Raw genomic sequence first — 21,555 nt, 5'->3', positions numbered from 1 at the left:
ACAGGCTATGGGGCAGTAGGCATGCTGCCAGTTCATTAGGGGTCAGGGACAGATCTTAGAAAAAGACATATGCCTTTTAGTTCAGCTTTTGTTGAAAGGTACTTTGCAACAGCAAGTGCAGCAATAGTCATGCTGTCCTGTGAGCCTCACAAGCAATCCTGAGATGCAGGAAGGATGTTCATTACCAATTCCATGTTGAGGCAAACCCGAGGCTTGGCAGCTTTGTGCTTCGGCTGGTCACATGGGAGTGAGGGGCACGGGAGGCCCATGCAGATGTGCCCCTCCTCAGCAGGCGCTCTTCCCCACAGGGCCTCCCTGAAGGGCCAAGATGAGGACCAGCAGCCTTGGTTGCCAAGCTCTTTCAGTGCAAAACACCCTCTGGCTCCAAAAGTAGGTAATCTTGCAGGGACTTGGGCAAGGGCAGCAGGGGTATGAGGTGAAAGCAGTTTTTTCCAGACCATCTGCGAATGGCACAGCGGCAAAGATGCTGCAGGCAGCGCGGGGTGTGGGCCAAGGCGAAGAAAGACTGGTAGAAAGGCTCGTGCATCTGGAAAGGAAGGCGCAGGGAGTGTAAGTGGGCGCACGGAACCCACCCACATTCCTCCCCCACCAGGCCACCATAGAAAGTCGTCCCTCTGTGGCTCCCCGGCTTAGTGCAGGGAGGAGAGCTGTCCTCCAGCTGTGCTTCTACAATGTAGTTCCCACCCAGTCAGGGAGGCGTGGTCTCCAGGGACTTGGGCTGTGCACTCCAATCCCTTCCTGCCCTGTCCTCTCTGACAGCAGCCCTGCAGCTCCAAGGGTGGCCTCCTGTCAAACCAGTCCTGACAAGCCTTCCCTTTGGCCAGTGATGGGCTCCAGAGCCCAGGCCAAGCCATGGGCGCATGGTGATCCCTGGCATTCATTAACATGCACTTGATGCAGCCAGTGAACCGGGAGAGGATTATCTAGGAAGAAACATTCTTCCTCTTTGTGCAATTGACAGTCACCCGTGCACCATGCTGTGTGTGGATGTGACCCCCTTTGCTGTGCGGGTTGCTCCTTTTTTGGTTCTGGGATTGAACCCAGGGGCCTTCTACCACTGTGCTACATCTCCAACCTTTGGCCTTTCTGTTTGGAGGTAGAATCTTGGTAAGTTGCCCAGGCTGGTCTTAAACTTGCAATCCTCCTGCCTCAGCCTCCTGAGTCAATGGGATTGCAGGGATGTGCCACCACATGTGACATGAGTTACACCTTGAGCCATCAGAAGAGGAAGCCCACACTCAGGTCCAGACTGGCATGTCCAGAGAAGGAGCCAGGACCTGCACACTCAGGCGGCTTCAAATCCCTTCCCTGATGTTGCTTCCCTACACTCCAGCAGCCTCCAAGCCAGTGTGGGCTGTTGTGTGCTCCCTGCAGCCACAGCACCCTCACCATCCTCTGCTGTATCTGTGGGGGACAGGTTCCAGGACCCCTGAGGGTACCCAAATCTGCAAGTGCTCAAGTCCCTTCTGTAAATGACACAGTGTTTGCAGGTAACCCAGGCACATCCTCCTGGGATGCCTTTCAATCACTTCTAGGTGACTTAGGATGCCCCCCACAGATGTCACACTGTATTGTTCACGAAAGAAGGGCCAGAAGCCAAACAAAGCCTGCACATGCTCAGGGTAGTTTGTCCCTTAAGATTTTTGATCCCTGAATCCAAAATCTGGATGCAGAACCCATGTACAGGGAAGGTGACTGTACAATAACTGGCTCTTGGCTATGTGGTCACTCAGACGCCAGAAGAAAACAGAAACATGTAAATGTGCCCCAGTGTCCCCTCTCCTCCTTACCTCTTAACCTTTTTTTTTTTTTTTTTTGGTGCTGGGGATGGTAGCCAGGGCCTGATGTGCTAGGCAAGTGCTCTACCGCTGAGCCGCACCAACTCAATGGTTCACACTTCCTGGATCCATGAAAAACTCCGCACAGATGCGCAGACAGCAAAATCTTGTACCCGAGTGGGAGAAAGAAGCATCTCCTCACCTGATACACTTCCTCAGGAATCATCTCCTTCCAGGACTCGGACACGTGCAGCTGAGCGTAGGAGTTGAAAAGAACCTCGATCACGCCCGGGGCTGGCGCGCAGGTCCTGAGCACCTGGTGGGAAGGGGGGAGATGGACTGTAGGGCGACTGGCTTGGGGTTCACCTGCAGAAGGGTGGGAGGCATGCAGATATGTCGGGTGCACGCCCGCCTCTCCCTGGCTGTGGGACTGGGGTCTCAAGTTGGAGAAGAGCCACAACACAGCCCAGCAGGAGGCTGCTGGGCCCAGGAGTGAACCAGGACAGGCACAGGCAGGCTCTGAGTGCCCCCTCCCCTCAGGATGGCTGCTTTGAAAACTCTGGGCACCAGGACTCAAGCCACCAAGTTCCAGGAGATGACACTGAGGGCCTGAGGGCGAGCAAACCAGAGTTGCACCAGAAACCTGGCCCCAGGAGGGCGTTCCCAGCCTCCGCCTCCTTGAATCAGGAGGGTGACAAGGGCCCACTTCTGGGGCTGCTGGATGTCCTCTTAGCTTGGCCTTTACATTTTATTTTCACAATGCCCACTGGCAAAGATTCCTGTTTTCTTAATTGCAAATTTATAGATCAAGCATATCAGCTTCACTGTAAAGATGGGAAAAATAAAATTTTGCTTTTGAAAAATAAATTTTTTATCATGGAGAAATTTGAACCACACAAAATAGATCAAATAGAAAGATAAAGCCCTGTGCACTCAGCATTGAATCAACGTCGATCCTGCTGCATCCATTTCCCCTCATATTGTCTTCTTATTTATTTATTTATTTCTGTGAGGCTGGGGATGGAACTCAGGGCCCTGCACAAGCTCTGCCACAGCTTCGTCCTCAGCACTCACCTAATATTGTTTTGAAGCAAAACCCCACGTGTCCTTATCATTTCACCTGTAATCATTTCAGTGTTTCCCTTAACGGACCTTTTAAAAAAAACATGATAGCACCTGAGAAATTAACATTTGTTTCTTTCTTTTAATTTATTTTTTATTTGTTCTTTTTAACAATTGTTTCTTAATATCATCTAATATTTAGTTAGCATTACAATTTACAAATTTCTCTTAAATGCCATTATATTAACAAAATAATTTCCCTTCTGGTACTGGGTAAATGAATATAATGCCATTAACAAAATAATTTCTCCTTTGCCACTGAGTTACGTTCTTAGTCCTTTTTCGTATTTTTTTTTCTTTTTCTTTTTCTTTTTTTTTTAGACCAGGACTCATCAAGTTGTCCAGGCTGGCCTTGAACTTGCCATCCTTCTGCCTCAGCCTCCTGAGTTGCTTGGATTACAGGTATGTGACACCACACTCTACTAATTTGTTTGGTTTATTTTATTTTATTTTTTTTCCTTCTCATTTGTTTCATGGTATTTATTTGTTGGAGAAACCAGATTCTTGATCCTGTAGTTTTTCTTTGTGGGATTTTGCTGATTGTAACCCTGTGGAGTTTTGAAACCTGCTGCTCTTCCTCTGTCCTCTGCAAATAGTAGCTAGATTTTTCAGTTTAACAGAATTGAGATTAGATTTTTGGAGAAGGGCAGGGCAACCTCATAGCATTCTTTTTGAGGGTCAGCTTTGGTGACAAGCTCACTCTTCTAAGACTTGGTTGAACAGGCTGAAGTCCTGGGAGTCTTCCAAGAACAAGCACCCGTGGAGACCATGACCGGAGCCAGTGGCCAGCCTGGCCTGCACCCTGACCCTGGGCCTCTGAGCATGGCCTCAAACAGAAGGGTGCATTCGAATCCCTCATTACAGTTGTTGCTCTTACAACTCACCTTGCTTCTTCACTGTTTTGGATCTAAGATCCTTCAAAATACAGAGAGTCAAAATTTAAAAAAGAATCATAGTTCTTTGTTCAGAGATAACCACTATCAACACTTTGTGTATGCTAACGTTTTATGCCATTTAGACAACACATTTACACACACACACACACACACACACACAAAGTTCCAACCTACAGTGGTTCTGCTTAAACAACTCTTTGATTCTACAGTGGAGTGTAATTAACATGCATTCAGAAGAAACTGTATTTTTAAAAAATATTTATTTTTTAGTTGTAGTTGGACACAATACCTTCATCTTATTTATTTTTAGGTGGTGCTGAGGATTGAACCTGGGGTCTTGCACATGCTAGGCGAGTGCTCCACGGCTGAGCCACAACCCCAGCCCCAAGAAACTGGATTTTGAATGTGGATGTTCCCCTGGACTTGTGACATGTGGTACCCTCTTCTCTTCCCTGTGATGCTAGATGGGGCTGGGCTCCCACACTGCCCATCAGCCCCTGCTCACCAGAGGTAAGAACGAGGGCTCTGCATTGTTCTGTGTTGTTGAGCTCCGCAATTCAGTAGGTCAGGTGCATTCCATGCGTCTCCTCTGGCTGATGTTTTTAACTTACAATGACTTTATTGGTACATAATCCTATTATTAACTAAGGCTCATCTGCATAACAAAAATGCTAACTGCTTTGCATATTATTTTGAAACTTGAGTTTTTTCTGCTTAAAATAGATTGTGAATAATTCAAAAATTATAAATGAAGCATTTCAGGATCATTTTTGTGCCCATATATTTTATTCTTGAATACATCAGAATATATTCATTGAATTAACTATGTAAGTTGCCTCAATATTTTTGGATAAAACAATATCCTTGGACATAATTCAATCCCTCTTTTCCTCCGATGAAACTTATTTAATTATTTATTTATTTAAATTAAAAAAAAATATTTTACTTTTACGTTTTAGGTGGACACAATCCTTTATGTGGTGCTGAGGATCGAACCCAGTGCCTCGTGCATGCTAGGTGAGCACTCTACCGCTGAGCCACAACCACAGCCCCAAAACTTATTTAAATACACTGAGAAAGTTACATTCTAGAAATGGAATTGCAGGATTAAAGGTATGTACATTTTAAGGCTTTTAAAACATACTGTCAAATATAAGAACATAAATTGGTGCAGTTTTTTAAAAATATATATATTTTTAGATGTTGCTGGACCTTTATTTTATTCATTTATTTATATGTGGTGCTGAGAATTGAACCCAGTGCCTCACACATGCTAGTTAAGTGCTCTACCACTGAGCCACAACCCCAATTTGGCGCAGTTTTTGAAGAAACAAATATAAGAGTGCATCTCTCCCCCTACCCAAAGCATCTCAATAATTGATTAAATTTGATAGATGCAACATGGAATATTGACTTTTGGTTTGATTAATTACTTATCTTTCTTCTTTTATGACTTGCTAAATTACATCTTTTGCTCATTTTTCTATTGGTCTGTTCATTTTATTTCTCTGACTTGGAAGTATACTTTACTTTAGGTTGTTTTTCCAGGTAGACAATATATAGTGTTTTTCTTCTTTAATATTAATATTTCCTATTTGTTTTCCTTGTCTTATTACATTGGCTAGCACTTTTAAGTTCAATGCCAAATAATAGCATTGATAAAGACTGTGTAATCATTCTGTTCCTAGTTTTAATAGGAATTCATAGGATTTTCTTTAATGTTTCACCATAAACATAATCTTGGATATAAGTTTCATATAAATATCCTGCTCTGATTTCAGAAAATACCTTTCTATTGCTAAGTTGTTACAAAATTTGAGATTTAATTTAATTTTTTTTTTTTAATTTTTTATTGTGGGTTGGATTTAATTTAATTTTATCTGTTATATTACCAAGCTTATAGAACAGGATTTTCCAATGTTGTCTCATTTCTGCCTTTATAAAACCAACCCTAATTGGCTATTCTTCTCTCCAATTGCTATATGTTGTGGGTATTTTATATGCCATATATATATATATATATATATATATATATATGTATATATGATTAATGTATATAATATAATGCTAGATTACTTTGATAAGGTTTTTATTTATTTATTTTTTTATATTCAGGATGGAACCCAGAGGTGCTTTACCACGGAGCTACATCCCTAGCTCTTTTTAAAATATTTTAAGACAGATTCTCACTAAGTTGCTTAGGGTGTTGCTTAGTTACTGAGGTTGACCTCTAACTTGTGATCCTTCTGCCTCAGCCTCCAGATCTGCTAGATTATTGGCATGAGCCACAGTGCCCAGCTGCTTTGTAGTGTTTTCTTTTTTAGCATTTTTGAAAATTGGGTTTGAATTTCACTTTATGTTAACTTAGTACAACTATCTGAAGAAAATTAAATCTTTTTAATACTTGGGAAGATTTTTAAAAGTATACAGTTATTGGGATTAAGACAACATGACAGAGTTTTAAAAACATTTAGTGGTGCTAGTACTGTAGCCCAGGGCCTCTTGCTTGCTGGGCCATTCTGGGTTTGATCCCCTGCACACTACATGCGCGCGCGCACACACACACACACAGACACACACACCCCCCTAATCAATTGGCTTTTGTTAAGCAAGTCTCCTTTAAAATTCACTAACCCATTAATTTGAGCCCTTTTCATGATTATTTCCTTTCTCCCCTCTGCTTGGTATGTTCTACTCCTTGGATTGATGGCTCATTTGATTTAGTGGTATTTTTTTCCCCTGAGTCATATATAATAGCAATAAAAGAGAATAAAATCATGGCATCTGCTGGTAAATGGATGGAGTTGGAGAATATAATGCAAAATGAAGTTAGCAACTTTAAAAAAACTTTAAAAAAATAACTATTTTATTTATTTACTTTTATGTGGTGCTGAGGATTGAACCCAGTGCCTCACCCATGCCAGGCAAGTGCTCTACCACTGACCTACAGCCCCAGCCCCCTGAAGTCAGCAACTTTAAACCTACTTTAAAGTGGCATCAATTTCCTTTTCAACATAGGTGGCTCATAGCAATAAATGTTAAAGCACAGTACTTCCACTGTCTTCCTTAAATAGTCTGCAATTAAATAACTTTTTTTTTTTGAGACAAGGCTCACTTTGTTGCCCTAGCTGGCCTCGAAGCCTGGGCTCAGTGATCTTCGTGCCTCAGCCTCAGCCTCTGGAGTAGCTGGGACCATGAGCACCTGCCTGAATAACTATTGACAGGGTGGTCACCTGACAGTGTGCTATAAAAGTTTCAAAGATTATATTATTTAAAACAAGTTGACTACCTTTTACTTTTATTTTCTGGTGTACTGCACTATTCGTAGGAACATCTTCTCAGGGTGGTAGAAGAAGCTGATTCAGTTTGGTTCAAGGTTCATTATGTACTCCTCACATTTATGACCAGAGCCCTATGCTTTTTCCTCCACTAGATCTGTGGAGATGGAGCTCTGTCTTAAGCCACCATACCCAGTCTAAGTGTCTTCCTTTTGACATAAAATGAAAGCTATTTGGCTGAGCCTAAAAATTATAGTATCCAAATTTTCCCTTAAAAATACGTAGATGATCCCAGCAGCTCGGGAAGCTGAGGCAGGAGGATTGTGAGTTCAAAGCCAGACTCAGCAATTTAGCAAGACCCTGTCTCTAAATAAAATATAAAAGGGGATGGAGATGTGACTCAGCAGTTGAGTGCCCCTGGGTTCAATTCCTGGTACCAAAAAAAAAAAAAAAAAAAAATCTGTAGATGACATTTCACTGTTTCATGCTAACAATGCAGCAGAGGAATCTATTTTTTGTTTTGTTTTGTTTTGTTTTTGGGGGGCATCTTTAACCATTTTTATTTATTTATTTTGGGGGTAAAATAAATCTGGAATTTTTTTGTTATTTATTTATTAATTTAATCAGTTATATATCACAGTAAAAAGCTCTGCAATTCATTGCACACAGATGGAGCAGAATTTTTCACTTCTCTGGTTGTTCATGAAGTAGGGTCACACCTTTGTGCAGTCATACATGTTCCTAGGGTAATGATGTCCATCTCATTCCACCATCTTTCCTACCCCTTTGCCCCCTCCCCACCTCTTTTGCCCCATTCAAAGTTCCTCCACATATCCTATGCACCTTCCCCATATGGATTAGCATCCACTTATTAGAGAAAACATTTGGCCTCTGTTTTTCGGGGGGATTCGCTTACTTTGCTTAGCATGATATTCTCCAACTCTATCCATTTAACTGCAAATGCCATAATTTTATTCTCTTTTAATGATGAGTAATACTCCACTGTGTATATGTACCACAGTTTCTTTATCCATTCATCTACTGAAGGGCATCTAGGTTGCTTCCACAGTTTAGCAATTGTGAATTGTGCTGCTATAAATACTGACGTGGCTGTGTCCCTGTAGTATGTTACTGTAGTTTTTAGGTCTTTCAGGTATAGACCGAGTGGGATAGCTGGGTCCAATGATGGTTCCATTCCCAGTTTTCTAAGGAATCTCCATACTGCTTTCCAGACTGGCTGCACCAATTTGCAGTCCCACCAGCAATGTATGAGTGTGCCTTTTCCCCGCATCCTCACCAACACTTACTGTTGTCTGTATTCTTGATAGCTGCCATTCTGACTGGCATGAGATGAAATCTTAGAGTAGTTTTGATTTGCATTTCTCTAACTACTAGAGATGTTGGATGTTTTTTCATAAATTTGTTGATCGATTGTATTTCTTCTTCTGAGAAGTGTCTGTTCAGCTCCTTAGCCCATTTATTGATTGGGTTGTTTATTTTCTTGGTGTTAAGTTTTTGGAGTTCTTTATACATCCTGAAGACAAGTGCTCTCTCCGATGTGTGTGTGACAAAAATCTGCTCCCAAAATATATAGCCTGACTTTTATTTCTTTAGGAATAACCTGTTTTCTGTTTGAATATGTGGCAAGGATTCCCCATGTTTTTGGAACATTTTTGCTAGACTGGACATTGACATGCTTCCTGTCATTGATCTACAGAGAACAACCAATCAACTTCTAACTAGAAACGTAAGCTTTTCAGTGCAGACAGGTTTCCTGTATTGAGTCTTTGGTTATGACTTCAAGACTTTTGTTCTAGGTCTTCCTTTCCTGCCCCCTCCTTTTCCAGGGCTTCTTATAAATCAAGAAACTGTGAACAAGGAAGCTGCCTAGCCCAGTTGCTGCTGGCAGCCCTGTTTGACCAAGAGAGGAGCCCTGGGAGGCTGGAGCTGACTCTCGGCACAGTGGAGCGGGGAGCTGGAAAGGATCGGTGCCTGGATGACACCATGGAGACACGGATGCAGCCACTCCTACAGGCTGCAACGTGTGCACGTGGTGTTACTTGAGATCACAAGATGCATTTCCTTACTTCATCCACTTTGAGTTGGGTTTTCTTCTACTTGTGGCTGAAATGACTTACATCAGTCAGAGTCCCATCGAGCAGCAGAAACCACTCCAGGTATTTCAGTCAGAAGGAAGTGAACATATGGAATTTATTATACAGGCTCCTGAGCTGCCCGGAAGCCAGCACAGGGAGGTGAGCTAGCCCAGGGATTAGCCAGACAAGCAACGGTTGTGGCCCTTAGTGCTATTGACAGTGGGGCACCCAGGTCAGGCTGGAACCTAGTGGGGTCAGGGGCTGGGTCATTAAGGCAGAGCCGTCCAGTGGTGCTGGGGCTTGGAGGAGACGCAGAAGCTTTGGGGGGGGCTACTTAAGGCAGAGGAAGGAGGAGAAGTGTGGCTTCTTCCCCTCCACTCCCTTTGCCGTGGCGTGCATTGGCTGAGCCTGCCAGAAGCCAGCCAACAGGGGCCTCTGCGCCCAGCCTGCAGGCCAGGCCGCGCCCCTGCCCCCAGGATGTAGAGCAAACAGGGCCATGGCAGGAGGGCTCAGGGCACAGGCACACAGCACAGCACCCCATTCATGTCACTGGTTTGGTTTTTTAAATGGGCCTCCCTTGGTGTGGTTCAATCTACGACTGCCCTGCTTTCTAGCCTCCACCTTCCTGGCCGTTCTGCTGGCTGCCTCTGGCCCTGTTCTGGATCAGCAGGGCAACTTCCCGCGCTCCCTGGAGGAGGCACTCAATGCCTGAGATTTTCTTCCAATCTTCTGATGAGAGATATGGACTTCTTCTCTGTTTTTTGGATTCTGTCTCGTTTCTCTTTTTCTTGGCCCTTTTCCCTCTGTGAATCCATTAGCTTTCTCGTTACTCTTCTGCACTGAGGTGAGGAACAGATGGGAAGTTCATCAACACGTGCGAAGCCGTGGTCCAGCTCCAGGGGAGAGTGTGGTAGGGCAGAGTGGAGTGCAGGCAACGTCTGCCTGACTGCCTGGACACTCGTGGCCACACCACAAAGGGACATCAGGTAAGAGCCCCCCTCACTGGTGCCAGGGATCCCGTCTCTCCCTCCCTCCCTCCCTCCTCCGGTCTCTGTCTTCACAGATGTTCGGGAGAACATCTGCTGCTATGGTAAGACTTTTCATCTCAGCTCCTCCCCTCCCACCCCCACCCCCTAATCTATGACTGTCACCAAGTCAGGCTGGAGCAGGCTGTAGAGAAGGACACTGGGCGGCTGCAGAGGGAGCCCGCAGGGCCTGGCGTCCATGTTTCTGGTGAGCACAAGGCCCTCTAACACGCCTTCCCTGTGCGTGGTGGTCTCCGACTTCAGTCACCCCTTCTCCGTCAGGGGAAAATGTGCCACTGAGAACGGTTCACACGGGGCACCCCCAGACCAGGTCTGGGCCTATGGAGATGGCGTCCTAAACAATTCCAAGGCCTTCCTTAGCCCTTGCTAACTTCGCTCTCCCAGCGACCCCCCAATTGGCCCTGTCACTACTCTGCAGTGTTAAATGGCTCCCAGGGACGGCATGGAACACGAATGTCCCCCGCCTGGGAAGAGCTGCCTGCCCTCAGAGGCAGAGCACCACCCCTCCCCCACCCCGGGTCACAGACTGTGACAAAGTCTTATTGCCTGTCTCTGGGAATTCATTTTCTGTCTCTCCGCTGTTCCACCTCTCTGGGGCTCCCCGCCCCTCCCGGCCCCTCAGCGCTGTGCCCCTCTGTTTGCCAGGCAGCTGGCTGCCTTCATTATTTTTACGCCAACACAGTTTAAAAATCTCCGCTGCCTCCTTGCTGTCTGTGGAGAGGCGGCTGCCACATTACTCTGACATGCTGATGTCATTAGTGTCCACGCAGACCCTCTCCAGCTAATGAGGCGGCAGAGAGAAAATTAAGGGGAGAAATCACAGAGGCACGTTGCTTTATATGTAGATGGAGAAATAAAACAAGGGCAAGAAAACAGAGGCGCTCCTATGATGGCTCGTCCCTCCCCGGGAGCCCGAGCACGCGGCTGTGAAGACAGGAAACGGGGCCCTGGGTTTTGACTACTGCTATCCCAGGTTCTCCCCTAAAATCCTGTGAAACTGGGGTAAATAGGTGAAGTCACTTTATCTGATTCTGTAACTAGGTCAAGAAGAAAACGTCAACATTTAAGGCCCCTATTTTGGCATTGTCAACATCCAGGTGAGGCAAGACCAGGGCTTTCCAGATATTTCTAGAATCTGTCATTACCCGCACCAACCTCCACCCCGTGTTGTTCAAGCCAAGTGCACCCCTCAACTGGATTTCCACAATGGCCAGTGGTTTCCCTCTGCCTTCTACTCCAGCATGTTCTCTACAGGACTGCAGAGAAATCATTTTAAAACATGAGTTAGATTATGGCACTTCCTCCGCTTAAAAACGATGGAGTAGATTCCCACAGTTTTTGACTTTTGCTTTTGGTACTTGGCTTGAACCCAGCGATGCTCTACCACTGGGCTACATCATCCGCCCTTTTTGTTTTTATTTTGGGGCAGGGTCCTGCTGAATTGTTGAGGCTGGCGTCAAACTTGCAATCCCCAGCCTCTCTTGGGGCTGGGCTCACAGGTGTGCACTACTGCAGAATCCCACACTGTACGGCAAGGCCTCCGCCTGGCTGTCCAGACTCAGTTCTCGGTCCCTGCTGTTCCTTCCGTCTGGAACAAGTCCCTTCCGGAGGCCTCACATAGCTGGGTCTCCAGGCTCCTCTGGGAGTACTCATCATGTGCTCGGTGTAGCCTCTGATCCCCCACCAGACCAGCCCCCATCTGCTCTTGGCTTTGTGGCAACTGTCACCACAGCGATTTCACATTGGCACGTGTGGTTGTTCAGCTCACTCCATGAGGGCCGGGAACACATGTGGTCTCTCTAATTCCAGCCCAGAAGTTCTCAAGACATGCCTACTGAATGCATAACTCAGTGTGCAAAGGATGCCCTCGGGAGGCGAAGTGGGTACTTTGCGGCCTGGGGAACCTTCACCGTGGCGTTGTCCTGCACTTCCCTGACTCCTGGTCATGTCCCAGGAGGAACTGTTTATGACCCTCTGCAGGTGCATTTCTGCTGCTCAGGGTGACCTCTGCTCCACGGGTCACAGAAGTGGCTTTGGGAAGCAGTACAACATAGGGGTCAGGGCTGGAGGGGCTAGAATGCTTGGTCACACACATGGTGAACGCAAATGACAAGTTCTGTGGAGGTGGTTGGGTGATACTGGGGAACAAATGAGACTGGCCACTTAATCCAAGCACTGATTCCAGGTGGCTGCCAACTGAGAACCAGGGAGGGGGAGGAGGCAGGGGACGGCAGTGATTCTAGGTGAAGGGACTTGGTAGGGTTCTGGTGTTCCACCCCACAGCTCCGCGACTATGGGTCTACCATGTCAGTTTTGGAGGGGGCTGGACTTAAGGGCACCCCTCCCTTTGTGGCTCCAAAATCGTGTTCTGAGATTGAACCAAAAATGTGCTCTTCAAAGAGGTGGGAGGTGCCAGGGAGAAGGGGAAGCTGGGCTTCATTACTGGCTTCTGAACGCGCCTTCCAGGTAGGAAGGAGCAGGAGAGAAACTCGAGCCTTTTCCTTTATCCAGATCAAGCATCCAGTCCACACGGTGGGCCTATGGCAGGTGCCAACACTTTCAGGCCCATCTCTGCCTCCTGCCGGCATTTGCCAGGCCTGACCCTAACCTGGTGTGACACCTTGCAGAGCCCACATGGCGCTGCAGCTGGCCACCTGCGCCTGCTTCTGGTGTGAACTGCAGCTCAGAGGGGAAGAGAGGCCTGGAAGCCTGGATACCCTTTGATTCTCCACGGAGCACTGAGCCAGGCTCCGGTAGATCCTTGTGTCCGCCTGCTGCCGAGGAGGTGGGTCCTTGTCTTGGTGTGGGGGAATGGTGATTTATGTCCCAAGCTCGCTGTGAAGCTTTGTGCCTCAGTCATTCTGAGCTCCATGGGTGTCTCTTTACATCTATTTAAAGTACGGCTGCTGCCCACTGGCTGCATGCTCTGTGACATTCCCAGTGGCCCTGTGCTTGCCTCGCCGTGGCGCCTGAGTCTTCTCTGATGAGCGTCTTTGTGGCCTGTGTGAGTGTTTGTGGGCACTAGCCAAGGCTGCCGAGCCCTCTTGGGCCTGTCCCTTTGATGTTGTGCGTGATTAGACCCCTTCCCCAGTGGGACACTCTTGGGGAGCCTGGGGGAGGAAGATGCCGCCTCCAGATCACAGCATATTGTCTGGTTGTCCTGGGGCAAGGTTAGAATGTCACAGGCACTTCTACCTTTGCTTGGAGGATTCTCAGTGTGGTACATGTGTCCCCATCCACCAGCTGCTCCTGGCCAGGTGTGGGGGCACCCCCTGGAAGTGTGAGGATTGTCCAGAGATTAAAGGCGGCTGCATACCCTATAGTTGCTGGAACCTTTTGCATTCATTCAACATCACTGATCAAAGGGCTGCATTGTCTGCACCACCTGAGCACAGGGTAGGCAGTAGTGGGAACGCTTGGGTGAAACTTCAAGATATTGAAGATTTCTCAAAATAAAAATCCAAATCTTCCCACTTTGGGGTGGAATTGACTGGATAGATATTGTTAGACCAGGGGCCAAGCACCTCTCACTGCCTAGTAAACCTGGACTCATCCCAGCCTGCCCGGGCAGAGGTAGCTGGACCACTGACTATATACCAGTCATGTGTGGCTGACATAGTTTTGGGGATCCAGAACAGATTCTTGAAGATGGGCCAGAGGCTTTGTCCTTCATCTCTAGGTCAAGGCAGGGTATTTCCTGTAGCTTGGAGACAGAGTTCAGGCACTAGAGGTCTCCAGAGGGGATGGCTGTGAGTCTGCCCTCAAAACTTGAAAACCTGGGCAAAGATCATGTGCACTAAAATGACATCAAGGCTAATGAAGGATTATTCCTGGTTGCTACTGGCACATATTGACTCCTAATTTTTTCTTTAAAAATGGCTGCATGTATTTTCCACTTGAGGCTCATCCTGTAAGGTTTCTCCTTTCATTCTGTATGCAGTGTCATACAAGGAGTGTTGAAGTGCACGTCATGGTTTAATGCAGATGCAATGTGATTGGCAGGGCAGCGGTGAGTTTTGCTTCTATAACACAGATTGATGAACTAAGCCTGCTAGTAATGGGAAAGGTTAAGGGCTAAATTATGAACACAAAGATTATGAACACAAAGGGCATGCTGGCGTTTCCTCCCTTTAAGAGTCTACCATGTTGAAATGCTTTGGAGGAGCACCTTAGGGAGATAGTGACAGAAAAGGGCCATCATATTGGTCACATAAAGGGACATCATGTTGGTCTCAGTGGATTTCCCACTTTTTACCTTTCCTTTTGTAGACATACTCTCTACCCTGAATGCATCTGTAATGCAGAGTTAGCATTGGCAGAAATATGTGAACTGCACAGTTTCAGATACTGTTCTTTTGGGTAACAACCTTCCTGATATCTATTAAAAACATGCCAGACCAAAAAATGTCATTTGCCTATGACTTTGCGTCTTGGGTAATGAGATCAATTTTATGTCAAATACACAAAAATTTTACATCCAATGAAGTGATTTCCTTCAATGAAGTCTTTGGGAAGGGCAATTTCCTACTCCAAACAACATTTTGGAAACTTCTTTTGGAAACACTCCCTGCCTTTTGGGTATTTTCTCTGATGAGAAATCTTTATTCTTCATCATTATTATTTCAGGGCAGATCTGACAGGTGGATCGGATGTCAAGTTTACAAAGGTAAGAACCTGGGAAATGGAGTTGAGGTCTCAACACAGCTGTGACCCAGAAGGAGGCACTTCACGTATGGAAACTCAGGTAGACGGATGTTTGGACAAAATCGTCCCTATGGAGAATTTCACATCAGTGCTACGAGACTAAAGGAGAGGAATCTGCGAGGGTGTTAAGTGCTATCATTAACAAGGCAGAGGACGAGGCTGGGTAATTTCGTTTTAGATCAAACACCAGATGCAAACAGAGACTATTTTTTCATCTTTCTGAAAATAACACCAGAAGACGAAAACCGCCAACGTGTTTTGAGTCGTGATAACGTCATTGAAATAAACGCCAGAGGTCCCCACGTTACTCCTTTGAAAGGGTATGTTCTGATATGCTACTTACAGCCCAACCTCTTAATTTCCTTGTGACTCTGACCCCTAGGAAGTTTCTAGGCCTTTGATTCTCAAAAAGTGGGGTTCTAAGATCAGCAGCCTCGGCCTCACTTGGGAGCTTGTTAGAAACGCAGAGCCTCCATCCCAGAATCGCCCCGGGGGGCCTGGGCCCGTCAAAGTTTGAAAGCGCTGCATGCAAAGCCAGCTCCCAAGTCCAGCCTCTGCGTGGCAAAGCTCCCTGGGGATGCTCTTCCGCCATCTGCCACGGATGGCCATCCGTGGCGCATGCCAGCCCAGCTGGGGCTCGCCTTACCTTGGGAAAGGCGTCGGGCCACACGGTGGGGGAGCCGTGGTTGAGCAGCGTCTGCACCGTGAGCTGCGGCGCGGCCTGGGGCGCGCAGGCGGCGGTCTGCAGCACGCGGGCCAGCGGCGAGGCTCCGCCGTAGTCCAGCGCGCCCGCGTCCGCGCCGTACCGCAGCAGGAGGCGCGCCAGGCTGTGGCGCGCGTGGCCGCAGGCCTTGTGCAGCGGGCTGCGCTCGTCCTCGTCGCGCGCGTCCGCCGCCGCGCCGCGCTGCAGTAGCAGCGCGCACAGGCGCAGGCAGCGCGCGTGCTCGTCGGGCTTCCGCGCCGCCCCGCAGGCCAAGCTCAGGGCCGTCTCGCCGCGGCGGTTCCTCGCGTCCACGCGCGCCCCGTGGCCTAGGTAGAGGTGTGCGTGCTCGTCCAGGCCGTGCTGCGCTGCCACGTGCAGCGGCGTGTCCCGGCCCGCGCCGCCCGGGAGCTGCACCGAGGCACCATGCTCCAGCAGCGCCTGCGCGCACCTGCGGGGAGGCCAAGGCTGTCACCAGGGGAAAGACACACACCCCCGCAGCCCCCAATCTACTGCCTGTAGGCTGGAGTTTACGCCGCGGTTTAGCCCACTTAAATACCAAGAGTGAGCCTGAGAAAAACCATGAATTTGGGTCTCCAGGGCAAAGGGTACAGGAATTCAAACTATCTGGAAACAAAACAAAACAACAACAAAAAACAAAACGGGAATAGCCTGGGACCTTTCGTAAAAAGTCAGAGTTAAAACTTGGTGCTACTTGGGAAAGTAATGTGGACGAATGACAGTTCTCCATGCACTGGTCACCTGCGTTCCTTGTTACACCTGGAGAGTGAAACCCACGAGAGCCCTCCTTGTTCCCATGGATAGTTTATCTATCCCTCAACAGCACCGACTCAGTGCAACACGGCCATGTCCTCAACCCAGCGCTGGAAGGTCAGGTGGAAACAGAACCATGTCCAGCTGTGGGGCGACCTTTATCCCAAACAGACTCTCTTGGATGGGACTGTGAATTTGGGCTGTAGCCCAGTAACCCCAACAGTCTTCTGAGGTCTCCAGGTCCCCATGTGAGGCTGCTGTCTCCCCCAGAGGTGGGTGTCTTCTGCTGGTTCCTAGACTGTATCTGAGCCGAGTTGCCAAGGCCTCTCCGGGAAGAGTGGCTGCCCCTAGAAGCACTCCTGACACCTCGACTGCCATTCCAATGGTGGCTGTTTCCAGACAGGCCCATGCTGGACCTCATGACCTAGTACCTGGTGGAAGACTCAGTCTGCTCCATCTGAGGGTGGGCACCTAATGAGCCTTGAGTCCTTGACCTCTGCCTCTCAGCCCTTCCTGGCTTTCCTTGATCCCCGGGCAGCACTGGGGTCACCGGTTTCCCTTTCTTAATCTTCAGTTCCCTTGAATTGCAATGGTTTCCATGCCCTGCATCAGATGGCCACCCCTTTAACCTGGAGTTCATTCCTCTCGCTCTCCTGGCGGCTGAGCCCGCTGGGAAAGCACTGCCTGAGGGGACTGGCCTTGGTCTCAGCGGCCTCGCGGCTCCTGCTACTTACTGTTTTTCAGTGCTGGAGGCTGAGTCCTCGTTCCTCAGCTTTCTAGGGTGCTGAGCCCTGTGACTCTGCCCCATCCTTCTCTTCAGTACTGTACCTGCTCCATTCAGAGTGCACTCCAGGAACCCCCCACCTGCCTGCCTCCTGCACAGGAGTCTGTTCCAACAGGTATTGTAAGCTGTTTCTACCACTGCTGTGCTGTCTTCCCGGGTTCGAGGAGGAGGCCTCCTGCGCCCTGCCTCCCTGGGCTCCTCTTCAGCATGCCCAGGGTCTTGCTCAGCAGCTTACTTGCTCTCTGTCTTTCTTCTGTCCTGTCCCTCCCTCACTCCCCTCTGCATTGGTGCCTCAGCCAGTTGGTGCCATCTCTTTAATAATCACCTGAATGGCTTCCTCCCTCCATTGACTGTCACTGTCGTTTGAGAGGCCAAATCACTTCTTGCTGGAATGTTCACAGGTCTCCTAGTTTGTCCCTTGCTCCAATCTGGGAAGCTCCGTGCCATCCAGAAAGAGGCTTGCCAATGTGAATCAGAAGAGCCACACCTGCTTAAAACTGGTGGCAAAGCCCTGCTCCTTTCTCAGGACACCAGCTGCCCCGGGATCCAGCTCCCGTGGACCTCACCAGCTTCACCTTGGGAGGCTCCACCCAGCTGCACTTCAGTCCTACCTCACCAGGGGTGGTCCCTAGAACCCCTAGCCATTTCGTTCTCCCTTTGCATGTTCTCCCTTCCTCCTAAGCCCCTGGCACCACAATGGCCCCCACATTCCTATCCTTCCTTCCTCTCAAAAGTCTCCCCACAGCCACCAGGCAGAGAGCTGCAGCTCTGTGTTGTCCTGCATCTAGCCTGCAGGTGCCCAGGCATGACTTGTCACACCATGTTTCCAACATTTGCTGGCACCTTTGTCTCCTCTCTTAGATTGTTGGCTCCTCGAATGTGGACATGGGGGCTCTTTGATGTCTCTGTCTCGGTGTCTCCTGAGGCACCTGGCCTAAAAGTGCTGGTGTTCCCTGAAAGCACGTTGAACAGGCGCTTTTCATGAATCAACACTTTGCAGCCTTGTTTCTGTTGTTTTTCTGTCATTTATCTACCTGGGCTCTGAACCAGATCTGAAGGTTCAGAGCAGACAGTGGCTGCCTCTCAATCTCTTTATATTTCCTCTTAGGAACTCTCAGTATTTTAAATTCTACCTTTGTGTTTGTTTAGCCTCAGCATCAGCAGTATCTTGAGAAGTGGTCTGTTTGGGCAAAAGATTTTTGACAAACAGTACAATGTGATGTGAAATGTCCCTTGGCACGGTAACCAGCTAGGAGAACATGCAAATTTTATAATCAGAGCGCTCCAGCGTCTTCCTGCTTGACTCTGGGAGAAATGCTGAACCATGCCGCAGGAGGTTAGAAATCAAGGGTTCTGTTTTTTTTTTTTTGCCTCTGAAACTAGCAAACAATTACAAACCATTTTCTTCTACATTTTTTTTTAAAGCACCTCAGCCTCCAAAGATGTCCCCCAGGAAACAGAGCCAGTCCTCTTTTCCAGGTCCTCAGCCTAACTGGTGGATGGCCGGGCTGCTGTCTGCAGCCCAGACACCTGTCAGAAGAACCAGGACACTGGCCCGCATTTCAGAGGGTGGAAGATGCTCTTTTCTGTCTTAATGAGGAGCTTCCAGGTAGCTCGACCTTGGCCTTTCTGACCGTGGGCAGTGGTTAGCACTGCAGAATCGCAGGTACGAAGCCACACAACAGCACAGATTGGCAGAGGGCGCGTCTCTGTCGGCACACTGTGGGCAGTTAATAAAAACGAAGCTCGCGGGCCGGGGCTGTGGCTCAGTGGCAGAGTGCTTGCCGAGCATGCGTGAGGCACTGGGTTCCATCCCTGGCCCCACATAAAAATTAATAAATAAAATGAAGGTATTGTGTTCATTTACAACTAAAAAAATATTTTAAAAAATGAAGCTCAAGGGGGCTGTGACTGTGGCTCCGTGGTAGGGCTCTTGTCTTGCACATGTGAGCCACTGGGGTTGGATTCTTGGCACCACATAAAAAGAAATAAAATAAATATAGTAAAGATAACGTGTCCATCTTCTTAAAAAAATCTTAAAAAAAAAAAATGAAGCTTGAAAGCCCGAGTGATGGTGTGGAGGGGGCTGTGTCCTGGACGTGTGGATAGTCCAATACCAAACAGCACTGTGCCGTCCCATGTAGAAAAGCTGCCCATGTCTATGTGTGTGGAAGGAAAGACCAGACAAGGCAGGGCAGCGTGCGTTGTCTCTGGATGACTGGGTGACGGGGGCTTTGATTTCCTTTTCACCTGCCTGTATTTTCAAATGTTCCAACGTAAGTCAGAGTAACAGGTTGATATGGCCACAGCTGGCATTATTAATCACAAGCCACCCTCAGCAGCTCCAACAGCAGCTCGCAGATTCGAATAATGTCAGCCCTGCTTTCCAGTTTCCCAGACACTCTCAACTTGTCCACTGATCTGTTCACGCATAAGCTGCAGCCCCAGAATGTGGGTAGGCATGGCCACGCCTCCGGAAGGTGAGTAGAACCGGCTGGGCGGTCACAACTCAGTCCACGATCAGCAGAAAAGTGGCTAAAGTCTCAGGGACCTCTCAGACCTGACTCTGGCACTCAGGCCCCCCCTCGAACACTGGTCCTCATTTCAGTGCTGTGTATGTGTCCCCAGTTGAAGAAATGGCCTAGATGGGAGCACAACTCCCAGATTTGTGTGGGGAGCCCATGAGGGCTGAGCCTTTTACTCAGAGCTGGGACTTGCGACAGGTTTCCTGGTATCCTGATGGACGGGCAGAAGCCAGGAAGGGCCCTGGATCAGTGCGGAACAGTGAGTGTGGGGAGCAGGGGGTGCACTCCCATCTGGAGCATGAGAGGCACTTTCTCTCACTGGGATGGAGGAGACTCCATGGCATCTTCACAGCCTCTTGTAAGAAGGTGCTTGGACCGACACACTCACCCCCTCCATTCCTCATTCCTGTCATGGATAAGGACTGTGCTGACAGCTGTTACAGGGCCCAAGGTTGACAGCACAAAGAAAGAGTAGCTTGACCCAGAGGCAGGAGTGAACGGAGAGGGGCCATCAAGGGCTGTCGAATCCATGTCACCTTAATTCATGCTAAGGAGGAAGTGATCTTGGAGTCCACTCTCTCCCAACTCAGCTCCTGTCCACCAGGCAGCAGCCTGGTCACCTCCTCTGGCGGAAGGTCCTGCCCAGCCCGGGCTTTCTTGTCTTGGCCTCTTCCTCTGCCCCCCTGCTCTGTCAGCCAGGCCCCCCGCCTGTCGGCCTTAGGATTTCCTTTTCCCACCTTTTCTCTGTCCCATCTTCTCTGCCTTCCAATCACTTCACACAGTCCCCCAAATGGTACTCCCCTGCCTCCTAGTTATAAGCTGGAAAGGCTATGGGTTCCCCAGTACTTGGTCTTTTTTTTTTTTTTAAACAAATGTGACCTTGAGTCCTTGTAACTCTTCAGGATTCTGGTGGAATTTACAGGTAGGGAAATCAAGGCTTAAAAAAAGATCAGTGGCTTGCATGAGACCTTGCAGCCAGGACATAGCCCAGGTGGCCTGCTGGTCTGGCTCCAAGTGCTCAGTTACATGGTCCACCTCACTGCTGGCTCCTGGTACAGTCATGACCGCCGGGCTGTGTTTGGTCAGTTTCCGTGAGCATACATGATGGTGGTCGCCTAAGCTTTTATAACGGAGCTGAAAAATTCCTAACTCCTAGGATTTTTGCTAGACCCTTTCTAGGTTTAGATGTTTGTTCACACAGACATTATTGCCCTCAGTATCCAGTAAGTTGACATGCTCTCCTGATTCGTAGCCTGGGAGCAATAGGCTCCAGCATCCGGGTGTGCAGGGGTCATGCTGTCTAGGCTTGTGTGGTTGTGATGTTACAGTGTGAAGCTGCCTAGGGATGGAGGGGTCTAGTGACGAGTTTGTCAGGAGGATGGGGCCAGTAAGCAAAGCGTGCCTGTGTTATTGGTCTAGAACCTTCCACGAGCCAGGAACCACACTGAGCATGGCCCTCAAGTTATCTCTAAGGTCCTCCTTCCTTCACTCATTCAAAAGAGAGGACCCTCCCATGCTCCTCTCCTCTCAAGGCAGAGAGTGTTTCTTCCTTAGCACTCCACGGGAATTCCCGGGAGGCCCACTGACAGCCCCTGCAGTGGGCTCGGGCAGGAGGTAGCCTGTCCCATGGGCCTCGAGCTGTGGGGTGGGCACCAGCACCTCCTCCCACCCAGAACTCCCAGCAACGCTGCTGCACGAAGGTCTCACTCTCCCTAGTGCTGGGTGCAACTCAGTTTCAGAGGTCTGAGCAGGGGGCTGGAGGTGGAGACCAGGGCATCACAGTGGCCTCACAGCACATGGTGAGCTCCAGCCCCCCTGGGCGAGGGAGGGA

At 48.7% G+C, this 21,555-nt stretch overlaps 1 protein-coding gene across 1 annotated transcript in view; it reads right to left on the bottom strand.

The window, feature by feature from the left end:
• Positions 1-361: 361 nt before the first annotated feature.
• Asb18 (ankyrin repeat and SOCS box containing 18) overlaps positions 362-21,555 on the bottom strand; it is a 57,745-nt gene continuing 36,551 nt past the window's right edge. Inside the window, exons 4-6 of the mRNA XM_027956193.2 lie at positions 15,588-16,092; positions 2,002-2,115; positions 362-547 (exon numbers count right to left, since the gene is read on the bottom strand). Of these exons, the coding sequence (XP_027811994.2) occupies positions 362-547; positions 2,002-2,115; positions 15,588-16,092 (805 nt within the window). The remainder of the gene's footprint in view (positions 548-2,001; positions 2,116-15,587; positions 16,093-21,555) is intronic.

Source organism: Marmota flaviventris, chromosome 11 (assembly GCF_047511675.1).
Source record: "Marmota flaviventris isolate mMarFla1 chromosome 11, mMarFla1.hap1, whole genome shotgun sequence".
In the NCBI taxonomy this organism is placed as follows: Eukaryota; Metazoa; Chordata; class Mammalia; order Rodentia; family Sciuridae; genus Marmota; species Marmota flaviventris.
Note: the sequence above shows the minus strand (reverse complement) of the source record. Positions and strands in the feature narration are given on the sequence as shown.